Source organism: Fusarium oxysporum, chromosome 3 (genome assembly GCF_000149955.1).
Source record: "Fusarium oxysporum f. sp. lycopersici 4287 chromosome 3, whole genome shotgun sequence".
Taxonomy (NCBI): domain Eukaryota; kingdom Fungi; phylum Ascomycota; class Sordariomycetes; order Hypocreales; family Nectriaceae; genus Fusarium; species Fusarium oxysporum.
The window spans coordinates 4,149,458-4,171,424 of NC_030988.1; the positions used below are offsets into that span (position 1 = coordinate 4,149,458).

General features: G+C 47.2%; 5 protein-coding genes across 5 annotated transcripts; 2 read left to right on the forward strand and 3 right to left on the reverse strand.

The window, feature by feature from the left end:
* Positions 1 to 3,068: 3,068 nt before the first annotated feature.
* On the reverse strand, positions 3,069 to 3,360 carry FOXG_19415 (uncharacterized protein; the record flags this gene model as incomplete). Its single annotated transcript, XM_018399629.1, has 2 exons — positions 3,069 to 3,158; positions 3,214 to 3,360. 2 exons carry the CDS (start codon positions 3,358 to 3,360, stop codon positions 3,069 to 3,071), a joined length of 237 nt encoding a protein of 78 aa, XP_018242864.1.
* A 916-nt stretch (positions 3,361 to 4,276) lies between these two features.
* On the forward strand, positions 4,277 to 5,342 carry FOXG_06830 (L-lactate dehydrogenase; the record flags this gene model as incomplete). Its single annotated transcript, XM_018385482.1, has 2 exons — positions 4,277 to 4,834; positions 4,899 to 5,342. 2 exons carry the CDS (start codon positions 4,277 to 4,279, stop codon positions 5,340 to 5,342), a joined length of 1,002 nt encoding a protein of 333 aa, XP_018242865.1.
* A 2,933-nt stretch (positions 5,343 to 8,275) lies between these two features.
* Positions 8,276 to 9,355, reverse strand: FOXG_06831 (uncharacterized protein; the record flags this gene model as incomplete). The annotated part of the gene is made up of 2 exons (XM_018385483.1): positions 8,276 to 9,240; positions 9,331 to 9,355. The coding sequence occupies 2 exons, from the start codon at positions 9,353 to 9,355 to the stop codon at positions 8,276 to 8,278; spliced, it is 990 nt and encodes a 329-aa protein (XP_018242866.1).
* Positions 9,356 to 16,892: 7,537 nt separating this feature from the next.
* Positions 16,893 to 17,402, reverse strand: FOXG_19416 (uncharacterized protein; the record flags this gene model as incomplete). Its single annotated transcript, XM_018399630.1, has 1 exon — positions 16,893 to 17,402. One exon carries the CDS (start codon positions 17,400 to 17,402, stop codon positions 16,893 to 16,895), a length of 510 nt encoding a protein of 169 aa, XP_018242867.1.
* A 2,246-nt stretch (positions 17,403 to 19,648) lies between these two features.
* Positions 19,649 to 20,436, forward strand: FOXG_06833 (uncharacterized protein; the record flags this gene model as incomplete). The annotated part of the gene is made up of 5 exons (XM_018385484.1): positions 19,649 to 19,745; positions 19,801 to 19,931; positions 19,980 to 20,075; positions 20,134 to 20,301; positions 20,359 to 20,436. The coding sequence occupies 5 exons, from the start codon at positions 19,649 to 19,651 to the stop codon at positions 20,434 to 20,436; spliced, it is 570 nt and encodes a 189-aa protein (XP_018242868.1).
* Between the last annotated feature and the right edge of the window lie 1,531 nt (positions 20,437 to 21,967).

Below are 21,967 nucleotides of genomic sequence, written 5' to 3' on the forward strand. Positions count from 1 at the left end.
TCTTTGGACATATGTATGCTGTGCCACGGGCGTAAATTCATCCCCAACCCGAAATCTCCGCCATGGCTGACTTTCCTTATAGAATGCTTTGAATAGCTCGTTATACATGCGCCGGCGCCAATCTTTCTGATTTGTATATCGCTTCCAATGAGGCTGGCCGTGGAGTTGCAAAAGGAAGCTATTCACAAGGACCACATCTAACAGGAAGGCCCAAGCAAGAGCCTGCCAAGCGCCGCGGCGTATAGTATGATCGTAGCCCTGATATGCCCTCCTCTGGTCTCCTCGATCCACATGATTCATCTCATCATTATATACGGCAGCCACGGTAGGGATTGATATGAGCTTGACTGGCTCGTCACCAAAAAATCGCTGTATTGGCCGTGCTGTAGAAGTCGTTGTTGACGGCCGCTTCCTCCACCGCTCACATCTCTCATCGCCCTTAAACACGGTTGATAGGAATAACACAAGGGCTTTATCCTTCCACACGATTTGATTTACCTGTAGTAAGAATAGATAAGTTAGTAAGGAAATCGTAGCTAATAGAGTCAAGGCTTTCTACCTGATTATCTGGGGTAGGGATGACTTTGATCTCGTTGAATTTGAACCTTGATTTCCCTGATCTATCCTTCTTCTTGGCATCAATGAGCTCATTGAAGATGCCACAGTTAGGGCGGGCTGTGCCTGTAGCGCCGTGCCGTGCTGACGGAGAGAGAGAAAGAGGTCTGGCGAGGAGAAGAGATTATCCACAAAGACGTGATATATCGAATTCGGCAGTAGATTTATAAGGGCAATAACGACGCTTTGAGTCGAGTTCAATGCAATCACTTTATCCCCGCCGTCTGTGAGGACGTAGATAACTTCTTCAACCTTATCAGCCTCGCTAGCTTTCCTCTTTCGGCTGACTTTTCCTCTTCTTCCTCCTCGGCCGCCTCTCCCTCTTTGAGAAACCGATTTCTTCCTCTTTGAACGTTCAATGCCAACAGGACCGTGTTCTGCACCGGGCTGGTGCTAAATCCACCGTAAAAAGATACCTAACTGGGCCACAACCCATACCTTGAAGCCTGGATTAATAGGCTCGCCGGGCACATATGTGGCCTCTGAGTTCCTCCCTGTATAGCGGATCATGCCTTCATCTACAGCGAGATGAGAGCCCGGCTCACAGAGCTGCGTTGTGGCATATTGTATGTGCTCAGACCACGGTTGTGCGCATTGAAAGACCTCAGGGAAGCTCTCATCGTCAGTAAATTTGGTATAATCGAAGGGGCGAAGGTGACGATGAAGGAGTTGAAGCCGGTAATATGTCATGAACTTGATGATAGATTGTTCAGGACGTTGCTCCCCCGGCTTAGGAGTCTTCCAATGGTCTTCAATTGCAATTTCCTTATGGATTCCTATATAAATTATGACCCCAAGCCAGATATACACTTCTGCGGCGCATGTAGGCTTCCAGCTTTGCAGCCGTGACCGGCCCTCCAATTCATGGTTCCGGCTATCAATAACGCCCCTTTCCCGCAAGCTGTTGACCCAGCTGTTGGTATATTGAACCCAGCTGTTGACTAGGGAAAGAGGCACAAAGTGTTGGAAGAGGTGCAGCGGCTCTTGGGGCAGCTGGTTGACCTTAAGATCGCACCTTTCCATATTGAACGGTTGGAAATTGAACCCTCGGTCTTCTGCGGGAGGAAAGTCGGGTCGCCGGGTGCTATCATACTCATGCTCCCGGCTGCTGTTATCCTCCCTGATGAAGCTTTGGTCGTCATATGCATTGAAGGCGTTGGTAGGTATTGATTGAGAGCTCATTGATAACTTCAGAATGATTTGTATGATGTTTTTGGTGGGAATGATTGATGATGCATCGTCAGGTTCCCCGCATGTACCTGTCGTGTGACAGGGGTGATATGGGGCGGAATACCTCCTGGAGCCTTAACACAATCGAGGGGATAGTCAACGAATAAGATAGCGAACAATGTGTAGCTTTGCTGTCATCAAGAAGTTACGTTCCATTCATTAATCCGTTAATAACATGAGAAAACTTTAAACTAAACATCACGCTTAACCCCAGCCACCATTATGGTGGCCTTCCGCCATGTTCAATCTCATGTCTGCGAATGACATTGGAGTGGCGTGAGCTGAACTTGGTTGGGTTGTTTCTTGGGTGTACAGTATCCGAGGCTACCGGGTCAAAGGTTCGCCTGAGCTCCATAGCATCAATTCTTGACTTGCTTGCCAATTTTGGCTCAAGCCCGTTGTGTCACTGAAAGTCTGACAGTTTTGATCGCACCGTCTATCGTGAAAAGGGCCGAGTAAGATTAGACGTAACCAAGGTCGTTGGCCTGGACAAACAGTTCCAAATAACGGACACTATACTATGATGCCCCCGCAATTGCTTGTAACGAGGCAAGACCAGTCAAGCAGGCACCATGCAAGCCACTACCACCTTTTTCACCAGCACTGTCTCAATTGACCCAAATTTGAATCTTTCAGACTTGTGAGCTTGATACTGCACCGATATGGGCTACCAGACTGAGTCAGCGCCAAATGAGGGTATCTACAAGCGTATACAGAGTGAATACAGGGAAAGCTTCGTAGATGTAATTACACACTCATGCATCGCTTGAGTTCAGATAGAGACCTAATTTGATCACGATCATGCCACACATCTAACTTCTCGTCGCACCAAGTCGTTGTTGCATGGATAAGTTGCTATCAAACAGCAAAATAATTACTAGGAATAATTACAAGAAATTTTGCAAGTAGCCAAAAATGAAATGATACTAGACTAGCTTTCAAAACACAAGATGCTTGTAACTAACTTCATCAGCCGATTCGTATACTGGCTGACTCGCTTCCAACTCAGACCTTCATAGCATGTCACAACAGAACAACCCCTTTCGACAGTTGCATTCCAAACGAAGAATCGACTCCTTTAATAAAATTAAACGAGATATCGAAACATAAAACGCGTGTTTGAGAACCTGAAGAATGATGCAACGATGAATCTCGATAGAGCTGGATTGCTGTCCTCAAACGTGACACTCATCAACACCAGGTGAGAGTTTCATCAAGATAGGTTAAAAGTGAAAACCTGGGGGTACACAATATGGTGAGCTATTCTGCTTGTTGAAAAGGCATCCAGTCTTTGGAGGGCAAGCGCCGGCAAACTAAAGCAAAACATTAACATATAATCAAGGATCCATAAGGCAACAGAAGACTTACCACCCAGGTGCGGTCAACGTTGCAGACCTGCCAGCCCTTGGTATCTGGTGCGCATGAGTAGGTTCCTGGAGTGCAGCCTTTAGGAGCAGGAGGGGGAGTGGCGGCTCCAAGGGCAACAAAGGCGGCGAGAACAGTATTGACCTTCATGATAATAGTGATTTAGGAAAGGAAGATTATTAAACAATTGGTTGAGTGGCTTGATAGCAAGAGAATTGTTTTTTGACTTGTGATTATGAGACAGACGGGGAATCGAGATGTGCAGATGAAGAGGTTGATTTATACTTGCTCTTTGTGATGCCGAGACTGCGTGTACTCGGGCCGGGCAGTTAGTGACGCTGGTGACAGGAGACCAGCGCTCAGCCTATACGATGCAACAGTGCCTTGTTGATACTAAAAATAGGATACACAAAGTGTTCCAATACTTAAGTCACATGTTCTTACGCCAGGCCGTAGGATTACAGTGGTCAACTGAGACGAATTAGGTATGACGTGGTATCATTTCATATGATATGATGGTGCATTGGTTCTTAGGCTGACAGTGGTGTCATCATCCTGTGACAGTATGTCGTGTGGCAACCCAAAGGCTGTGCCAACGTTCAAGGACAGTCGGCTTGAGTCTTTATGCATCAAGTGGCATGAAGGTTGACCGTGCGCATCGATTAGTTCAATGCTTAAAATATTTACAACTGCATTCACTACCAGAGCCAAAGTGGACGGTCATCTGATGGTGCTGCTTTTCGGTCTAAAGATCAATTACCCCACATAGACTAAATCTTGGACGGATTTCATGGTAGTCTCCTTAGTTTCCCCCAAGCCCCAACAATGTGTCTGTCAAATTCTCCGTCCCCTTGTACACCCGAACGCCACAGTTCCATATTATCCTGTTGTGACGAAGGTAAAACATCAGAACAAACAGAACATGCCACGCGCTCGAACTGCCACGCATCTCACTGCCAAGAGCCTGACATTCGCCTTATTTATAAGGAACAGCATCAAACTCGGGCAATCAACAAGAGGAGGTGTCGTTGAGCGAGAGATCTAACCTCTTTTACCCAATCACACAATGGACTCGGGTTCTCGTATCGCAATCGTCGGCGTCGGCGAAGTTGGCGGGGCCATCGCCTACAATCTAACACTGGGCTCCATCGCCAGCGAGTTGCTTCTCGTTGAACTTGACTTGAACTTGAGAAACGCTCAAGTCGAGGATCTCTCGGATGTGGCCTACAGCACTGGTAGCAGCACACGAGTGCGATCTGCCACGTATGGGGAGGCGGCCCAGAGTGATATCGTGGTCATCACCGCCGCATCTAAGCACACATTAGGTACGGGATGGACAATCGTCATAATCATTTGTAATCTCTCGGATATCATGCTCACTTCGCTTACAATAGGCCAAAACACTATCGACTGCACGTCTCGGAACACGTCCATGATCCGGGAAGTCATGGACGCAATGAAGCCATTCCGATCTGACACTATTTTGCTCGTCGTTGCAAACCCTGTTGATCTGCTCACTTCCATCGCTCAGGGAATGTCTGGGCTTCCCAAATCTCAAGTCATAGGTTCAGGAACCTCTCTGGATACTTCCAGGCTACGCAGAATGGTTGCATCTCGAGGTTCGGTGAGTACTCACCACTGCAGCACCCTTGTTTCCTGCCTCTGGTGGCTAATTCCCTATCTTCTAGGTCTCCCCCTCTTCCATAGGTGCTTTTGTGGTTGGTGTCCATGGAGAAGACCAAGTTACTGCATGGTCGACGGCAACTGTTGGTGCAGTCCCCATTTCTGAGGTTCACATGTTTAGCGCTCTTGATCGTGCAAGAATCGACAGCACCTATAAGCATCGCTCCCGAGTCATTACGCAAGGTAAAGGCTCGGCCGTATTCGGAATTGCTTCTATATCTGCAAACCTATGCTGTTCTATTCTCTTGGACAAGCGTGAAATCAGCCCCGTCTGCCATTTCCAACCTAAGTTCGATTGCTGTCTGAGCATGCCTGCTATCATTGGAAGGAAAGGAATTCTGAGCACCCTGCACCTGTCTTTGGACGATCAGGAGCAGGCAGCTATAGCAGCATCAGCGAAGCACTTGAAGGACAGGATTGAGTGGATCCAAAAGTATTGGTGGCTATAAAACATCGTGTCTGGGAATTGTCATACTTGCAAGTGATTTATTTTAAAACCATTTCGGCGGAATCTCATAGTCAATAACATCTCAGACTCCATTAGTCTTGTTGTATAAAGCTCCATTCTAGCATCTCGTTCTAAGCGCGGTATATAATTAGTGAAACTAGACCTAGGTTCCATACACATACGGTAGGTATCTTTTAAGCTATATCTCTTTATCTTCTAGTTTATCTTCTGTTATCTCTTAATTTATCTTCTTTTTTACTTCTTAGATTATCTCTTTTTTTATATTACCTGTTTATAAAACAACTTAGCAAGATAGTTTAGGCAGAACCCAAATCCATTCCTAAACCTTCGTTCTGCTGTTTATTGTGGATACTCTATAGTTAGAATGCTTACTTGAATGTTCGAAGCATGGGGAATAAGGGATAGCAAGCTGTGGGGGCTGCATTGATTTTTGAAGATGGTACATCTGGTCCCCCTTATATACTAACTTGCCGGGCTCCTGAAGACAGCGCTGACCTCAATTCAAGTATCAAGTCAAGTATTTCAAGTAAGTCAAGTAAGTTGACAGCCCTATATATTTCAAGTAAGTAAGTTCATAATGCCTCAAACTTGATTTGCTTGATTTACTTGAAATACTGTATTTTATGGGTTTTCCTGTGCGACGGTCCGGGGAGTTACGAGGCCCTTCGTTATGTTATGTTATGTGTATTTTTCGTCCGGGGGGCCATAGGCCCCGAAACTCCCCTACTGGGGCACAGGACATGCTGGTGTTGGAAAATCCGGGGATCCCCCTTCCCTTCAGGATTCAGACTAACAGTCTGAAAGTCCTAGATTTAGAGTTTAAAGTCCTAGATGAAACCATTTAGAGATATAAACCTCAGAAGAACTCTCATCTAAAAAAAAAAAAAAAAAAAAAAAAAAAAAAAGTTTTAAAATACATTTTTCACCCAGCACTACCGCGCAATATAAACAACATCTGGTTGAAGCCGAGAGGGTAGCTTCTTCTGACGGCTCGAAAAGCAGCCGCGGCGTCGGCGCACTCCTCCGTCCACCATGGAGCTGGCCGTCCACCTTTCCTTGCGGACCGGCCAGATGTCTTTGCTGCTGATGTTAGTAGACTCACAAGTGAGGATGCCAGCTCGTCCAGCTCCGTAGGGGTCGAGTCTGCTAGGGGGATATCTGTGGCTCCAAGTTCTACAATCTCGACAAATCGCTTAAGCCGCACAATCTGACTGCGAAGCTCATAGGTTCAATATACAAAACGGTGCAACCTTTTATCAAATCGCAGGACTAGTACGCATAATACCAAACGCCTTATATAGGGCTCTTGATGTGGGTGTGAGCACCTACTGTCAGACTTTTGGCATATTGTTGACCTTGATCCGGTTACTATGATTGAGAATATGCCATATATTCGTTTCTTGCTACGTAACTACATAGATTGCGATTCGTTTCTTCTAGCTCCCTCTTGTGATAAATCCATACAAATGAAATGCCGATAATGGTTACACTCGGACATAATGTGACCAGACATCCTACAATATCTTAAGAATTCTCAATATTTCTCAGGCCAGTGGCTGCAAAACCAGCGATATGTAGGACAGAGATTATCCCCTGGCATTGACCGCGGGTCAAACGAGTACAGAGAGGTCCCGTCAAGTAGAGATGTTTTGTCAGCTATATGGATTTCGGAGAGATATAGATTGGTCATGTCCACCGGATTTGAGCGCCCGCTTAATCCCAAGAATAAACCCTTCCAGCTCTTTGCATCTTGTGGTTTTCCCTGCCCTTGTCTATACCATGACGACTATAAACTCGGTTCGGCGCAAACATCAGAGAAGCTAGCGGAAAGCACATTCAATGATAAGCACAGCTCGTATTGTGGATTCAATCACACTTACTGCTTCTTGATTAAGTCGAGAACTTAATTTGATACAGGTCTCGTTGTACTTTCCACGATTTTACAATTCGATAAGAAACCCTAAGGAGTCCAAATAGCAGACATGCCGCCAATCGCAAAGCGTAAAGTCGCAGGTACTGTCAACCACACTCTCGTCATTAAACTCTTGATGTTTGTAGCTGCTGTAGGCAATTCAGGTAATGTTAGGTGTTTCATAGACTGGATCACCTGGTGAAGGCGATCGCTAGGTATGTTCATGAAGGAGAGGTTGACGGGTGCTCCCTTGGAAGTTTGCAGGGGTCTTAGAGGCGTTCAGCATGCGACGTCACTGCCGCAGTTCCTAGCCTTGACAGTCTGTCGGGTGTAGTGGCCGGCGTTAGAGTCGCCTGTCACAAAGTAGAGATCAGGGAGAGGTCATTGTAGTAGGGCGCAAGGGCGGCGTTGTGAACTGGAAGGACCTTGCCGACGTTGGTGTGAAAGGCCTATAAGGTCTACTTATTACCATGGTGTGCTCGAGGCCTTGTATTTGAGCTCCTCGGGGCGCATAATAAGGACTGTGCGTCGTTCCCTTATAGCCAGGTCGTGGGTCTTCGGGTTCTTCCACTACTTCAGGGACTATAACTAGCGTTATGCAAGTGGGTGCTTGCTACGAGGCCAGGGTTGGGGCATCAAGACTTAGGCTTGATCACTCCTCCAATCTTGTATTCTCCTGTTGTGGCTTAGGGGCTTATTTTTGCGGCTTTGATTTGCGTTAGCGTTATGTATCAGCGCTTCCTGTTCAGACTTGCTCTATTTGTTCCTCGCTGAGATGGCCAAAAGCACCATGTAATTCCTCTGGGAGAGCCGACATTTGGTGAGTTTGGGGGCGTGCGTTCCAGAGCGGCTGGCGCATTGTGATGAGATACTGCAGACTTTGGGATCTTTCAAGAAGTTGGCTGTGACAAAGGGGCCCTGTACATGGGATCCAGGAAGATCAAGCCATATAGATCGATCTCAAATAGCTTCAGCATCTATGGAGAGTCCATTCCGGAATGTTAACCTATGATACTCGTCCCGGCCCACGACGGATGGCCGGAACCACCTGGCGTAATATGGCTTGTTCCGTTCCGGTTTGTCGTGCTATTGGCAGACGAACTATATCCGTCAAGCCTGTTTTCGTTCGTGCAAAAATGAATTAGATGTTCTAAACCAATCAATTCGTTGAACCTATCGTCTAAAGTCTGCTTTGCGGGCATTTCATTCGTCAACGCCACGAACATCGGGGCCTGTTCCATGGCCGTTGATTGCGGTGAAAGATCACAATGACGAATGTCAGAATTTATCATCGATCCCGGTCCAAAGAGGCTTTCAAAATCGAATTTGGTATTGAAGGCGGCGTTTGGATGCGTTGTCTGCAAGCCGTTGCTAAAGTCGAGGTTCCCTGTGCCCGGCTTCGGCTCAGGCAACACCTGCTGTACCTCTCGCGGTCCCATGGCTTCTAGCATGCCCAGGTCCGAGTTGTGGATGGACAAACCGGTAAGACTTACGTGTCTGCTAGGTTGATGGGAAGGGGGGTTGCCGTCTGGGACAGAGGTATTCGCAGCAGCAATCGGCTGCATGGTGCTGCTGTCAATATGGCTGATCGCGTTCTTCCGCGGCCTCATAGAAAGTTTCGGCCCTTTGAATGGATTAGGTCCTGTAACGCTTTTCTTGCAAGCTCGACTCTGGTCGGAGGGGGTGCCGCCGGATGATTCAGGACGATTGCGGGGACAAGACGACCGGGACGAGATCTGGTGAAGTTTGCGTTGGTGACGCAGTAATAGATCGCGGCGCGCGAAGCATCTTTTACATTCTGGGCATTCGAAGGGCTTCTCCTTCGTGTGGGAGCGCTCATGCCGCTTACGGTGTTCCGATCGAGCGAATGATCGTTGGCAGGTGCCGCAAACGTGTAAACGAGGCTTTTGCGTCTTAGTAGGAGGCAAATCGGCTGTGGCCTGGATAGCAGCAGTGCTCATAGACGCTGGAACGGAAAATCAGCAGACCGGCCGGGCAGGCCAGCGGGCGGCTAGGGCTCATGAGGGGCAGTGCCAGCAGGTGCAAGATAGCTCACCTGAGCTTTCGGCGGTATAGGGCATGCTGGGGACGGCTGCGTTGGACGAAATGGAATTAGACATGATTACTGAAGGGCTTGATGCCTGATTCATTTTATTATTATTAGCATGCGTGAGAAATGTGTGAGTTTGCTCAGGACTCAGCAGGGTCAAAGCGGGGTGGTGATGAGCGACAGAGCGAGTTGGCAGGAAGAATAACAAACTCACATGGCGATGGGTGTGGGAATGGCGCAGGCGGACGAATAAACAGCATCGATTAAGGTATGTTAAATAGAGCACGGCACCATATTTCCCCAGTACCTTTTCTATCACTGGTTGGAGGTATTTGTGGTGTGTGGGTTTCGAGACAGAGAAGGTGGCGTATCTCGGGCGGGCCTAAAGAAATGTTAGTGTAGGACACGCGAAAAGTATCTCGAACACGATGGTTATTAGGGTGGATAATGACTAACGAAATCGGTGACCTTGCTGACTGAATGTCGACTACGTCTTACTTAGATCTGAATTACTAGGCAGGGCCTTGAGGGATGAAGGCTCGTCCTTTCCGTATCCCTCACCTTCACATGCCGCTAAATTTTTAGGATTTACGTGATCAAGTTGCGTTTTGGGCGTCCTGCATGATATAACTCTGACTTGGGGCCTGGACTTGTAGGTTGCTGGTCTGCACAACTAGAAGATATTCCTTCTGGTTTGATCAAGTGTGACCTCCTAATCTTTTGGATGTGACAGTTGCTAGCCATAGTATTCAATTCGACCCATTAACCAATCTGCGCTAAAGATCACTGCCAGTGCCAATCAGAAATATTCCAAAAGGATCTCGGAAGTTTAGCAACACATGTAGTCACATGTAAAAATAGATACTACTATTCACACAGTTATGCCTCTAGAGACTAGAGGAAAGCCCTTAATACAAAGAGGGTGGGGAAATAGTCTACAATTGTTCAAATACACTGGGATGCAATAAGTTTGAATACCAGGCGTGTAAGCCTTTCAAGCTGCTAGCTCCCTTAGATTGAGTTTTTGTGTATATTAATTATCTCCCGTACGCCACTTTGAGTTATATCGATTGCCTGTGATGAGCTTCTTTTTAGCGTCAGAAGTTAGCTAAATAGAAATAGCTAGGCTGGAAGTGCCAGTACGTAAAGGGGTATTCAAACTTATTGCATGTCACTGTACCGTCATTGAAGTCGATGACCTTCTTCTGGCTGATTGAGTTCTGAACATCGAGTGGGCGAATGCAAGTAGTGAGATGAGTCACCGGAAGCGAAGTCTGAAAACATGACGTCAAAGTGACTAATACTCAGCCAACGATACTGGCAAACAACTGATGTTCCAATCACATGGCATTACACGGTACTCCATATGAAAGAGTTCAGAATAGGATGAAAATGGCAGGTTAGTATTGTGGGTATAGTGTGCATAAGATGGAGCAGGATGAAGGGATGGGTCGTTGGTTTTTCATGGCAGACCGGCGCCCTTTCCATTTTCCCATCAATGACATGCCATCAGCAACACGATGTGACGCACATTGACGTTTAGGGCTCTTATTCAATTGGCCTCGATAAGTAAGTACTCTCCAAGCTCACAAGATCGTCACGTAGTGACGACTTAATTAAATGTGGTCAGATTATCAACGCCACCAAAGGTGAATTAGCAGATAGAATCAGCTGCTCACATCCACAAAAGAATAGGTTTCCACTCGCTAGCTCGCACGTTTCGTCAGAACAGAGTATATGTGATCTGGACCACACCTTTACAGTACAGGCTTGGCCAGCGGCAAGGGAAGAACCGGATAAGTAATAGCCTGTGCAAACACCATAAATCATTTCGTGTGTGTAGATCCCACCTTCTATATATTCCAGCCCAGCTGATGTTCAGCCATAATAACGCACCATTATATTCCATAATCATCCCCTAATATTCCTCATAATGACGGAAAAGCCTACCTTCGCGTTCTTTTATACGGGAGCTTAACGCTATGCCGCCTTTCAATTAACTATAACCGAGGTAAATATCAACGGGGGTTTAAGTGGAGCTGGGCTTGCTCCTTTTGACCCGGAAGTTGTGATCTCAAAGCTTGATGTGCAGCTACGGACTCCGACGCCTGTTGAGGTGCTTGCTGAACCCTCGACCCCTTGGGTATCAAAGGCTCCAAAGACTACACTTGAGGCTCAATCTCAGTCTGAATACCTTGAGAGACGAATTAGAAGGTATCAAAGCAGCTCTCCAGAGTCAATTTTAGAGGCGCTTAAATCTCTTTCAAAAGAAACAAAGGCAATTATGCATGAGATGGCTTTAATAAGGGCTGAGATCAAAGATCTTCGACAGACAAAAAGAACCCGCCTGCAGAATAGAAGGAAGATGACTATAGGGGAAGGTAGGGATCTAATTGATCAGATGGATATAGATATGCAAATAGCAGCTGAATTGTGAAAAAGTGGTTGTGAAGGAAGGTCGGCGTGACCAGGGGTTAGGCGATGTGGAATATGTGGCAAGACCGGGCATAATGCAAGGACCTGTCAGAAGGGTATTAAGGCATCTGGGAATGAGTATAATAACTAAATTTAATTAGTTAGATAGTCTGTTATGTTTTTATTGTGATATTTACTTCAAAGGTTGAGATTTTTGTTTCGCATGCATAACGTGTTTGATAAGTGAGCGACGTATTACACTGTACAGCTAAAAACAGCTTACCCTATAGTAATTTTAACCTTAAATAAAATAGCTAAAAATATCTCCCAAGAGCCCAACTGGCTGCAATTAGGTCACGACGAGGGGTCATAACCAATTAAAATGCACAGAACAAGAGGTACTTCTACAGCCACCTAAATTATGCGGTGGTATAAGTACCAGCAGGTCTCATTATTACAAATCGGTACATCACATATCTTGCACCCATACCTCGTCTGCCGACTGCGATGCCTTCCTCTTGCGTTGCCGCTGATTTCAGCAAAAGCACGCCTTTGTAAGCCTTTTGACCTTATCTGCCCTTGCCGAAAGCCCTGACAAGCTAGGCATCTTGAACAACGACCACGATAGACATGATTGATATCCCTATCTATGTGTCTCTGCCGTGTTTCTTGATCATCGATGTCCTCCTCAGCCCCTGACCAATATATCTTTCTTGCTTGGCTTTCTTGATGATATGTGTTAAATAAGGCGTTTGAAATGCACTTCCACCAATCCTCCTGTGACGTATATCTCTCCCAATTTAACTGGGGACTATGTAGTTGAAGGATATAGCTGTTAGTAAGTGCAACATCAAGGAGGAAGGTCCATATAAGTGCCTGCCAAGCCCCCCGGCGTAGGGGGTGATCATAGCTTGTGTATGACCTCAATTGATCGCCTCGGTCAACGTGATTCATTTCATTGTTATAAGCAGCAGCTGCTGTCGGGATTGGAACGACTTTAGTAACCTCCTCACCAAATTCAAGCTGTATTGGCCGGGCTCGTAGGTGGTCTGTAGACGGCCTCTTCCTCTTCTTATCGGTACGTTCATCGCCTCGGAAGACGGTTGTGATGAAGAGCACAAGGCTGTTATCCTTCCAAGCTAGTTGATTGACCTATAAAGGAGAGGAAAGGGCAAATTAGTAAGGAAAATATATAGAAAAGTGGTGTGGCTTCTCACCTTGTTATCCCTCATCGGGATAGCCCTGACTTCATTGAAGGCATAGTCATAACGCCCTAGTTTATCAAGTGCCTTATCCCTCTTTAGGTCCTTGTGTATGCCACAGTTAGGGCGGGCTGTGCCTGTGGCCCCGTATCCGTGATCACGAAGCTTGCGGAAAAGAGGTGGTGTTGAGAAGAGGTTATCCACAAAGACGTGATATGTCTGCTTTGGCAGCATATCACATAGGGAAATAACGACGCCCTGTGTATTGCCTAGTTGTATAAGAGCAGCTGCCTCCTTGCCAGCTGCCTCTCTCTCTTGTGTGCTAGGGCGGCCTCTCTTTCGCCTTGGCCCCCGGTCTAAGGCATTGTAATTTGAGCCTTTAAAGTGCCAAAGCCACCGAATAAAGAAGCTTGCTTGGGCGATGACCCAGATCTTGAAGCCTAGTGGAGTTGGCTTCCCTTTGACAACAGTTATCGCTGTTGATCTGCCTGTATAGCGGACCATACACTCATCTACAGCAAGATGAGAGCCTGGTTGGAAGAGTGCAGCTGACACTCTCTGTATGTGGTCAGACCACTCTTCAGCAGCTTGGAATACCTTCGGAAGGGGGGCGTTTTCATCGATCTTGGTGTGATCAAAGGGACGAAGATAGCGGTGGATCAGCTGAAACCTCCAATAGGGCATGAACTTAATAACTGAGTGCAGGGGGGATTGATCTCCTAGCCGGGGAGCCTTCCAATGGCTTCGTAGCTTCCTTTCCTTATGAATTCCTATATAAATCAGCATGCCAAGCCATACATAGATCTGTGCAGTAGAGATCCCTTCCCAAGCTAGGAGCGTTGATTGTTTGTGAAGTGGGTTATTCCAGCTGTCAACCACGCCATTTTCAAGCAGGTAATAAATCCAACTATTAGTATATTCAATCCACCTCCAAAGCAGCGATTTAGGCACAAAAAGCTGGAAAAGATCAAGTGGTGTATTGGGCAAATAACTAATATGATAATCGCGAGGTTGTATGGTGAAAGGGCTGAAATTGAAGCCGCGGGTCTCATCGGCCGGATACCATGCAGTACCCACCTACCGGTAATACCCACCAACCGGTAAGCAAAAAAAATATTTCCCCATACAAAATGCCTAGTTTCATTTACACAGTACTTTGTCAAAAGAAAAGATATTTTCATGAGAGCATGCCCGTTGCCTAAATCATTGCATGGAATTGAATATTATAACATTGCTTCTTCAGTGACGCATGCGGCATGGTCGCACGGCACTAATGTGAAATGTCTCAAAATGGCCCCCTCGTCAACCAGCCTCCCTGAAGCTTCATTCAGAATTTTCTCTTTCCCATCTTTCCTTCATCGCCTCAATCATGCCTCAATTATCTTATACGGAGGAGGATGTTATCCAGGCTACGCTGGATGTCACAGATAATGGCCTCTCCCAGAACCAGGCTGCCCAGAAGAATGGCGTGCCTCAAACCACTCTCTGACAGGTTAAGAGGCCTACCGTCAAGATCCGAGATCACCCAACCTGCTCAACTTTTATCCAAGTCGCAGGAGTCCAGATTAGTCACCTGGATACTTCAACAAGAGGCCTTGAGCTATGCTCCTTCCCACAGTCAAGTTCACGCCACCGTCGCTGCCCTCCTGAGACAGCAAGGCCGGGAAGGCATATCGGTGTACACTGGCTAGCAAGGTTCATCAAACGCCATCCCTATATCGAGACGAAGGTGAGAAAACGCCAGGAAGCTGCGAGGTTCAATTCTTTTGCCCCAATGGCCGTCAATTGGTACTTTGGTATCCGGGAGAGCGAATATGGCTGGATCAAGCGGGAGAACACAGTTAATGTTGACGAGGGCGGTATCATGGTTGGTTTTGGTAAGTATTGACCACTTTTGCTACAAATCTCACTAATACACTAAAAAACTAGGCTTGGATTCCTTGGCCATTGGCAGTAGCGATCCCAGGAGGAAGGCCTTCCTCAACGGCTGGCAGTCCTGCACTTGGACTACCTTTATCGAAGTCGTCACTGCAGATGGCCGTCTTCTGAAGCCTGGGATTATCTTTAAAGGCAAAGAGTTTCAGCGGCAGTGGTTTATAGACGAGTTCAGAAAAATCGCCGACTGGTATTATATCACGTCCAACAACGGCTGGACGGACAACCATATTGCAGTCGAGTGGCTCGAGGTCTATCTGCCTCAAACGCAACCAGCAGATGAGTCTGATGCAAGGCTCATCATATTAGATGGCCATGGGAGCCATGTATCTGTGGGTGTCTACCTGTTCTAGATCGGAAATATCGCTGACGGCGCTGACCCTAAATCCAGGATGAGTGGATGGCTACGTGTTTTTTGAACAACGTATATTGCTGTTACTTGCCTGCACACTGCTCTCATGGCCTGCAGCCACTGGACAATGGTGTCTTCAATGCCTCCAAGGCTGCCTATCGAAAAGAGCTGCAGAAACTCACCAGCCTGACCGATTCTGCGCCGGTGGACAAGGTCAACTTCATCAAGGCCTATGCCAGAGCCAGAGCAGTAGGTATGACGAAGAAAAACACCCTCTCAGGCTGGAGAGTGACGGGAAACTGGCCGATTTCACGTCGGAAAGCGCTCATGCATCCTGAGATTCAACCAGACAAGAAGGAAACGACGCCCGGGTCACACGGCCACAGAGACGGGCAAGTCGACTCTGATCATACGCCAACGACCAGCCGCCACATCCGAGATCTGGGGAAGAACAAGAGCCCATCAACAAGAAGGCGCTATTCTGTGATATCGAGAGGGTTTGAAGCTCAAGAGTCAAAGATCGCCTCTCTCAGCACCAGAATAGCCAGTCTGGGGGAGGAAGTTAGCCGGTTGAGCAGAGGCAAGAAGAGGAAGGCGATACCGAATCCTAACAAAAGGTTCATGACATTGGCCGAATTTCTAGTGGCTGGTGACACTATTTCAGAGCCAAACGAAGCAATTGAAAGGGCAGATGCTGTTGAGGATGTGATCGAGGTAGGAGGGATGGAAGAAGATGAGAGGTCAAATTCGGAGGAGGAAGAATTAACTGTGGTACGCACGCGGGCAGGGCGTGAAGTTAGAAAACCGCGAGAATACTAAAATCCACTTAATTCTAAAACGAAATACGAATATTATTTCACTCTTATTATTTTTGGTGGATTTCCTAAATCTGGTTGAAAAATTGCATTTTATATGGGGAAATATTTCTTTTTCTTACCGGTTGGTGGGTACTGCATGGTACTACTACATCAATGAACCGTATACACGTAATGCCTGATAATATTCACATCCCAGCCACCAGCAGATCGGACCACCTTAGTCACACGGTCTCAACAGGTGTTGTTGGATTACGCAGGAATGCTGAGTGCAGTTAAAAACTAATTTTTGTTATTATTTTCTCTTTGTAGTCGAAGGACCTTTGAGGCTTTATATCTTCGACCGATTCTTTCTAGGACTTGAGTCCTAGGGTCCTAGATGACAGTCCTACGATTGAGTTTTTAGGACATCAAACTTTAACTTTAATCTTGAACCTTAATCCTTAAATTGATGGGGAACCATCAATTCTTCCAACAGGGCGGTAATAGTGTGTTAACCCGGGGCCGCTGGAAGCCCGCTGACGGCGCAGTGCTAGCCAGGAGAAGAACTCTGCATATGCATTGGCGACAAGCGTGTATTGTAACCAAAGATTGCCAACATTCTCCAGCATGTAAAACGACAAGACTGCTCGGGACACGGAGATACGCACACTGAATGCAACATTAGATAACAGCCACATCGAGGTGGTTAAAATGCTTGAGAAAAATCATTAACTACAAATTTCGATTTTCTCTCGTTAGATCAGTTATTCGTTTACATGACAGTTCCAAATGTTTCCTTTCAGCCATTGTCATCACCTATGTTCAGACCGATAGTGCCGTTCGCTTCCTCTGTTAATGTATAAAGCTTCAGAACCACGACTTGACCCATTCACTAGCGCGTCGATATGCGCCATAGCTGGAATATTCTCCGCCCTGATAGCTGCCGTAACTTGAATATTCTCCTCCGCCCTGGTAACTACCGTAATTGGAATATTCATTCAGGTTCGAGCCGGCCCCATCGTAGTTTCCATAGTTTGCAGGCGCGTCAGGCTCAGCGACAGGGACGGGCGCCGCGAGGATGACAGGTGCGAGAGCGATGAGGGCGACAGCAGACAACTTCATCTTGACGTTTTTCGAGACTGGTCTGGTTGGTGGATGGGGTGGTTGCGAAAGGAGCAAGGAGGAAGGAAGTTGGTTAAGATATTTGAGAGTGTTGGAGATGTAGTGGATTTGGACGAGAAGGCTGAGGAGGAGAGTATGGGAACTGATCTCAAGGCGGAAGCCCCATCTTTTAACGACCAGGACACCCACCCACCTCAACCCAAGACTCATGGATGGTGGTGATGGTGTCGACTCCTCGAGTCTAGGCCCAAGCATATCAGCAGCTGGCTTAGACTAGTTTTAGAAACCCAACAGAGCTGCATCAGAGTTACCTCGAGGGAATCCTGTCGGCAGCCAAGTGGTGAGAGATCGGTACCGCCTTGTGTCTGGGTTATTACTTGGGAGAGGTGTTAATGGTACCTTTCGTGAGCTTTTGTGTTAATTGGTAAGGGGACGATAGCGCTGCCCGCACCAGGCGTTGCATCATCGGCTATGGCAGATTGATGCTGCCATCCTGCTGCACCATCGTTGGCAGGATGCCCAGGACAAGTGTCGGTCTTGGTATTAAGTTCCGTCCGGTGCGACAGAGTCAAAGGTCTAAAACCTCTCCCCCAGCTCAGCTGGAGGTCGATCAATCATGCGGATTTCCTCTTTGGGCCACCTCGGCCACGAGAAGGTGGTCAACCTCGAGGCTATGTGTACGTGGGACCTTTGGTTGTGGAGTTTCGGTGATGGCAGGACGAAGAAAGCGAATCTGATCGAAACGGAAAAATATTCATATCAACCACGGAATTTGTGGTAGCGGCGAAAAAAGCATCATGCCAGATGCACCCGCTTTGCTGGCCCAGCGGGACATGGCGATACCTTCCTTGAGTCCTCAAATTGCTTGCTGTTTCCCGGCCAAATGCCACAGTCAATGCATGATGGTTGTTGTATCATCACTCAACGCGGAGAGGGATCGGCTGTTGATGACCGAATGACCCATGTTGGCTGCATCGTATAGCTTGTGGATGCGCGCCTTAGCATCAACCCTAATGGGGGGGAACAAGGCTTAAAGTTGTAGCCGTGAGACCTGGAAACCCCACTCTGGAAAGAGTAAATGATAATTATAAACAAGAAAATTTCTTGGCTCAAATTCTATTAGGAAAGATTCTCGGTGAGTTATCAGAGCTTGGTCCGAAAACATCTTCATATTCATGTCCATCACTCTATCCGTATATCCGTAAGAACCCCTTCTAGTGACTCAATTGAGAAGCGTCGCAAATCTCCACCAACTAGTGAGCCAAACTTCAACCGGCCGAACGGCTGACCTCAACATCTCTTCAAGCTTTCTCATTAGCGTTGCATCTTGGACACCCCAACTTCTTACCAACGAGGTTAAATGGCCCTGCCAACAACCTCGACGCCATTGTGCAGGCGCCACTCACTACCGTAATGTATGACCCGCCATGACATCAATTCAGCCAGCTTCACGCCATTGGTTCCCGCTCCGACACTTGCGCAAATCGCTCCTTAAGCTCGGCTTGGACTATCGGAAGCCTCGTGAACAGCCATGACACCTCGGCCTTCTCGCCTCACCATCAGTCAGATCGAGACTTTGGCACAGTATGCCGGGGACGATCAGTCTTCGAGTTGGGGAACTGCCAGCCTCTTACCCTTATCAAGGTCATCGAGCAACCCTTCGTCCCTCAAGTTCGTCCGACAAATAAGGCCTCGTAAAAGAAGCTCTTCCTTCTGTACTGATCTTCCGGACTAGTTCCTCTATCCTATCCCTTGAGTTGTGTTGAACCTCCCGCCAGGTCAGAGCAGGGGGTTACAGCCAATTAAAATGCGTCAATCAAAAGTTACCTGTCGCCCCCCAATTTCAGCCTGTGATAGAAGTACCAGCAATCTCTCGAGTTACAAATCGCTACATTACATGGCTTACGTTCCCAATATATCAAGAGGTTCCACCCATGTACCTCCTAGAAGATGGTGGGCATGTGGGGCCTGGTACGGCCGGGGGGTTCAACACAACTCAAGGGATAATCCCACCTGGCAACAGGGTCATTACTGGGTCGCCTGTTGTGCGCCTCCCTCTTCTTCAATAATTCCTCTTCTTATTAGTCTACTTACGTCTTTTAACCCTAAATCGCGCGTTCGCCTGGGTCGTTCTTTCGCTACCGTCAATCATTTCTACGCTCATCATGGCCCACAAAGAAGCAATTTCACCGTTTAATCCTCATGTCGATGGCAACTCCTCCGACGAGGAGAGCGACTCCTTCCATTATGTCCCTCCTACAAGACGAAGGCGTCTTAGCCTATGTAGATGCTTCGGATGGGCAATTACCCTACTCTCAATAATCCTTATCTCTGCCTTTGCCGGAGCTTGGATCTCGATGGTATATGTCAACATTGACCAGATTTGCACTGCACACACAAGTCAATGGTGTAAGTGGTCAACCGCCTTGAGAAAGTGAAAGTCTTGCTTCAATATTGACTTCACAGCACCGCTACTCGACAACATCGCGATTAAATACAAAATGCAGCCATTTGATGGCAATTTCATGAGAGAGAATATCTTCCGAGGAAATGCCTCACCAGAGGTCGATGCTGCTTGGGAAGCGCTGGGTGTAGACTGTACGTTACACTGCTTCAATGAACCCTGCTATCAGACCTTACTGACTCGACTTAGACCGACCCGGAGTGATTTCATACAAGGATGGGCTCTCCAGTGGCTTAGATGATTCCTTTGTCCAGCGAGCCCCTCAACATGGCGGCGGTTTCATCGTCAATGTCGAAGGCATGCATCATCTTCACTGCCTAGTACAGTCAACCTCACCGCTACACAGACGTCAGCTTACAATGGTTTAGAATCTGCTCCGCAAATCCCTCTGGTACAATTACGAATACTACAAGGACCTCGGCGGCACGCCTTTTAAGAACGATGGTGAGGTCTTCCGCATGCACGTCAGTGAGTCGAACCCACCACTCCAGAGAATATCCTTCAAATGCTAATTGGGGCAAGCTCACTGTCTTGACACCGTCCGCCAAGTTCTCATGTGCAACGTCGATACCGGCGTGCTGGGCCAAGTCTGGGTCAATCCTAAAGAACCCCAATGCCTTCCCCGACTTCAACACGCGGCACGTATGCAAGAACTATAACGACGTAAGAGAGTGGGCAGAGAAGCTTCAGGTAAGAATCAATCAGGATAGAACTTCTGCAGCATGACACTGAGGTAGCGAACTGCAGGCTCCTCCCACCAGTGAGATTCCTGACGACTATCTCCTCTTACCGAAGAATAAAGATATTCTTGAGTCCACCCCTTAATAAAGGATTGACAACTGGCGTATGGAGAAGTTTAGAGCATGGTGGTTAAGGTGCTTAAATGCTAAGTAACCTTACACCTCTGTTTCACTCTTTCATAAAAATTAACTCCGCCTGCCAAACCCTGAAATAACTAATGGGGGTCCATTAGGTTAAGTCCGGTCACCAATGTGACGTAGTCCCAAGTCACAGCACATTTAGAGAAGTAGAGTTTGTTGCAATGTGGAATCTTTTCAATAGCTTGATTCGCCACTCAAAATCCATTAAATCAGCGAAGATACGTGTACAGCAGGGCAGATCTGCGCGAATCTACTAGACTAACTCACCGCCACCCCACACACCCCCCGTCCCCGTACACTCTAACACTATCAACGCGTCATCAACACAGGATTCTTCATTTTATTCTGTATTTATCAAATAAAATCCGTTTTTATTTATTTCAATGGCAATGGAATCGCAGCTATCAGATTATGAAAAGAGGATGTTATTGTCCATTGAGGACGTGGAAATCATTGGTTTACGGCCCTCGGCGGTAAAACACTCGGTCAAGCTCTCAACATTGCATGATCGATGCGCCGGAGGCCAGGACATCCGCACGGCAGATCAGAAAGATCAGTCGCTTACTGTAGAGCAGGAAGATGACCTAGTCAACTATATTATCGGACGAGAGTGCGCTTTTCAGCCTCTCACGAAGAAGGATATCCATGACTTCGCACAGGCGTTATCATCAGTCAACGGGCAAGTCTGTTATATCGGCAAGAACTGGGTTGACAGATTCTTTACCCGCCATTCGAGTATATAATTGAGGCCATCGCAAGTCATAGAATCCGCGAGGAAGCGTTGTGTGACGAAAGAGTCACTTTCCGAGTACTATGATGGTCTTAACTGGGTAGTCAACACGAAGAAGATAACTATGCCTTATATGTACAACGTTGACGAGACCGGCGTTCAAATCGGTGAGACCAACGGTGGCATAGTAGCCGGAACGGTGATGACTTCTTCCTCAGAGAGGATAAAGTCCGACAATACGACTTGGAGCTCGATAATCGAGTCCGTATCAGCGGACGGTCGGCGTCTCACGCCTTGCGTCGTTTTTACCGGCGAGAACCTCCAATGATAGTGGTTTCCAGCCGTTTTTCCTGATTGGAAGTACACTTGCAGTCCAACCGGTTGGTCTAACAGCGACATCTTCGTCCGTTGGTTCATGGGGGCATTCGTACCGCAGACTAAGCCGAAGGATCCTAATCAATGGAGACTATTGGTCCTAGACCAGCATAAGTCACATATTACAGCGGAATTAATGAAAAAGGCGTGGCTGCATAAGATTTGGCTCTCTTGGTTACCCTCACACTCATCACATATCACTCAGCCGCTCGATGTTGCCGTATTTGGGCCGTTGAAAACGTACTATCGCCAGTTTACCCGCTCTTGGGCCTCATACGAAGCAACCTCGCCACACCAACAACAACTCTTCCTAAAAGCTTATGAGAGGACTTCATTAAAAGCCCTAAGCTGTAGGAACATAATAAGTGGT